This window comes from Diplotaxodon limnothrissa, linkage group LG6, assembly GCF_057381915.1.
Source record: "Diplotaxodon limnothrissa isolate DT_005_m linkage group LG6, D_limnothrissa_male_GT1.1, whole genome shotgun sequence".
Classification (NCBI taxonomy): domain Eukaryota; kingdom Metazoa; phylum Chordata; class Actinopteri; order Cichliformes; family Cichlidae; genus Diplotaxodon; species Diplotaxodon limnothrissa.
Window position 1 is genome coordinate 38,702,851 of NC_140601.1, and position 3,353 is coordinate 38,706,203.

Below are 3,353 nucleotides of genomic sequence, written 5' to 3' on the forward strand. Positions count from 1 at the left end.
ATGGACTCAGCCCTCGTAGCCCTGATTACAGGGCATCATAACATGACATCATACAGGTAAGGCAGAGAAAGCCATACCTGCAGAGCATTGTAGATAAATATATACCTTAGCTGAAGAACTCTTAGCAGCCCTGAAAAGTGTTAAGCCCTGTAGTTGGTAGATTTCAAATCTAACCGTCCCCCCATCTCCCTTGCTGTGCCTTGAGGATTTGCTTACAGCAAAGCGGGCAAAGGGGGTGTAGAAAGTCTAACAGGGATCCTCACAGCCTTTAAAACAGGCTGGAAGGGTAGGGGTGTGGTACTAAGAGTCAGATTCAGCCGAATAGCAGGTGGAGGTTGAGGCAGAGGGTGAAAACAGAAAGGGCTAGTAGTAAAAGAAAAGAGGGTGAGGAGGATCTGGGAGAGGAGGAAGATGGAGGCAGGTCGAACTCAGGTGGACATTCAAGCTCAAAGCACCGCAGGGTGACACCTGAGTCCTCATTGCCATAGTTTGCCCAGTACTCTTCTTGCTCGAGTTTGGGCAGCGCCAGCTCATCCTCTCCCAGCTCATACTTGACTGCTGAGGTGATTGTTGATGGGCCCTTTCCGTACAAACCGGCCTTTACAGTCTCTGAGGCTTTCTCGAAGACACCTTTAGTGGATGACTGGGGCTTGTTCTTGTGGAACCACCAGCGGGTCTTGGTGCTGAAGGTGGTGGTGGTGGAGCCGGCAATGGAGCCAGGGTCAGGCAAAGGGCAGAGGGCGAAGTCCATCTCACGAAGGAAGCGGAGATCCTGGCCACGACGGGTGGAAGGGGAGGAGCAGATGACTTCAGATGAGGAGACACGGGCCTCACGGAACCACTCCCACAGGGCACGGGCCTCACAGCCACAAGACCAGGGGTTGGCATTGAGGCGGAGGAACTCGATGCCCTGGGTGTCCCTCAGAGTCTGGCTGGGCAACTCAGCCAGAGTGTTATTGAAGAGGAAGAGCATTGTCAGGCGGCCAAGGTCACGGAAGGCCCGGCGGTTCACCTGTCTGATGCGGTTGTCGTGGAGGAGAAGGCGATCGAGGTTGACCAGGCCGCGGAACACGTTCTCTGAAAGGGTACGGATACGGTTGCCATGCAGGAACAGCTGACTCAGGTTGATGAGGTCAGAAAAGATGTCATCCTGCAGGAAGTGAAGATTATTCTCCTGCAAATTAGAGAAAAAATGGGGTTTAGGCTGAGAAAATCAGACACAGTGAGTGTGATTGGTAATATTGATAACACGTGTGATGCTGCATGTGAAGGCACATGTGTGGGTGGATGCATGTGTTTCTATGTGTCAGAGTTATCTGTATGCATGTGCATGGCTTTCCAGCGCCCCTACCTGCAGATAAAGGAACTGCAGACTGTAAAGCTTGTGGAAGATGTCATGGGGCAGGGCAGTGAGCCGGCAGCGGTGCATGTGGAGGCTCTGGAGCTTCTCAAGGCCACGGAAGGCTCCCCCCTCCAACCTGTGGAGGTTAGGGTTATCCCCCAGGTCCAACTCCTCCAAGTCCCTCAGCTCACTAAAGGCCCCTGCCTCAATCCACGTGATGTTGTTGGAAAACAGCCACAGAACCTGAGGGGAGAAAACGTATTTATGAAATAAATTTTTGATTATATTTTTCATTATTTTTAAACTTTCAGTGTGGAAAAGCAACAACTTCACACTGTAGATGCTGCTTTCTTCATTCTTTCTTACCTGAGTTCCGAAGCCAAAAGAGCCAACTCTAAGCTCCGTGATCCTGTTGTTCTGGAGAAACACGCGCTGCGACTCGTACGGCACTCCGACAGGAACAGCGGTGAAGTTCTGCGCCTGGCAGCTCACAGTCATCGGCGTCGGATAGCACACACACAGGTGCGGACATGCCGATGCCGGACTTGGCTTACCAAGGACTAGCCACACCACCAGCCAGAGGGAGAGACCGCCTAGAAAGAGCGGGGACAGAGCAAAGGAAGTGAGTGGGAGCTGTCCATGGTGCGATAATCATCCATTACCATTCAACGAAACATCATGCAGAGTGCATAACGGTAAATATCTGCCTTCATTTTTAGATAAGAAAATTATTTAATTGTTTTTGGCGATTATGGCTTGCATCTACTCATATTTTCTCTTAGGTTTCATGTACAGAAACCTTATCTGTCGCAGTAAATTAAGTTTACACCTTGGCACTACACTTACGCCGACCATTACGCACAGCGTAATCGGAAAGGAATTTAATCAAATCATAGCAACGATTTCTCTGAGTCAAAGAAAAAGCTCTTAACACACTTTTACATCCAATTTAGCTCGAATAAATCACCAAACAGACAGAGAGCTGACAGACTTTCATTTCAATTTTGTATCATCCATCCATATATCAATTTTGGATGTTCTGTTTCATATAAGTCAAAGTACTTCACACATTCTTATATTTTAAAAAACTTTAAAGTGTTCGAGTTCTAAAGCAAAGCAGCATTAACTGTCATTTGAATCCAATGGGTATCCAAAACCAAAGAAGATAGAGAGAAACTTACTTTTGCAGCTGCGCATGATGGAGCATCGTCGGCTCCGAGAAAAAGTAGAGGTTTCCATCCTGAACCAAAGCCCAAAGCGAGTTAGCCTAAGACCGCGAAGTAAAGCCTGCTATCTCCGCTGATGCCCTGGTTCCCGAGTCGGAGCGACTGAGAGTGTGCCGGTTGATGGCTACCAGTGTCCCATATATACTCAAGCACCTTGTCATTGCCTACGGCAGTAGGCACCGTGGAATCTCCTACGTCACTGATCGGGGTCATGAATGAGTGAGGGCGGTAAGAAACGGAAAGGGGAGGGGCCGGCCGTAGGGGATTCTCTTGGAGAGTTTGCTCGCGCGTAAAGGCTGGTTGGAGACTTGCGCTCAGACTCTGTGAGAGGAGGAGACTTTGCGACGCACATTGGGAAAAGAGGGAGGGAGTGCTAAAGAGTGAATGTAGAAGCAGTGTAGGGAGGGGTGAATGAGCTAAGGCACGGTGCCCGGTAATGATGACTGAGTTGTGGAGGAGCGGAGGACGGGTAGGAGAAGAGCGCATAGCTTGTTTCCTGGCTGACGCTTATTATGGTCTGCTTCCGGCGCGCAGCAGCCAGACAGAAAGATACAGAAAAAGACTTAGATGGTCCTGTCTTAGGAAAGAAGGATGCCCCCGAATCATGATTCAACCATAAGGGAGAGCTCGGTGCCAGAAGAGAGTCACTCAAAACAACAGTGATTGAATAGTGGCCTGTTTGGTGTGGAGGTTAATTACGACATACTCCAGTCATACTGTTGGTAGATTAATTATAGCTCCTGACATAATTTGATGATGAAGATATCAAATGGCAGTCATTAGCT

The 3,353-nt window shown here is 49.1% G+C and overlaps 1 protein-coding gene across 1 annotated transcript; it reads right to left on the bottom strand.

Moving 5' to 3' along the window:
• Nucleotides 1-313: 313 nt before the first annotated feature.
• On the bottom strand, nucleotides 314-2,596 carry rtn4rl2a (reticulon 4 receptor-like 2 a). Its single transcript, XM_085356391.1, has 4 exons — nucleotides 2,524-2,596; nucleotides 1,709-1,935; nucleotides 1,352-1,585; nucleotides 314-1,174 (listed from the first exon to the last, which is right to left on the bottom strand). The coding sequence occupies exons 1-4, from the start codon at nucleotides 2,579-2,581 to the stop codon at nucleotides 314-316; spliced, it is 1,380 nt and encodes a 459-aa protein (XP_085212517.1). The 5' UTR covers nucleotides 2,582-2,596.
• Between the last annotated feature and the right edge of the window lie 757 nt (nucleotides 2,597-3,353).

Coding starts and splice junctions, on each gene's coding strand:
- rtn4rl2a (XM_085356391.1), bottom strand. CDS start 2,581: ATGGAAACCTCTACTTTTTCTCGGAGCCGACGATGCTCCATCATGCGC. Junction 1,936..2,523: donor CATCATGCGCAGCTGCAAAA/GTAAGTTTCTCT, acceptor CGCTCTTTCTAG/GCGGTCTCTCCCTCTGGCTG. Junction 1,175..1,351: donor TGCAGTTCCTTTATCTGCAG/GTAGGGGCGCTG, acceptor TCTAATTTGCAG/GAGAATAATCTTCACTTCCT.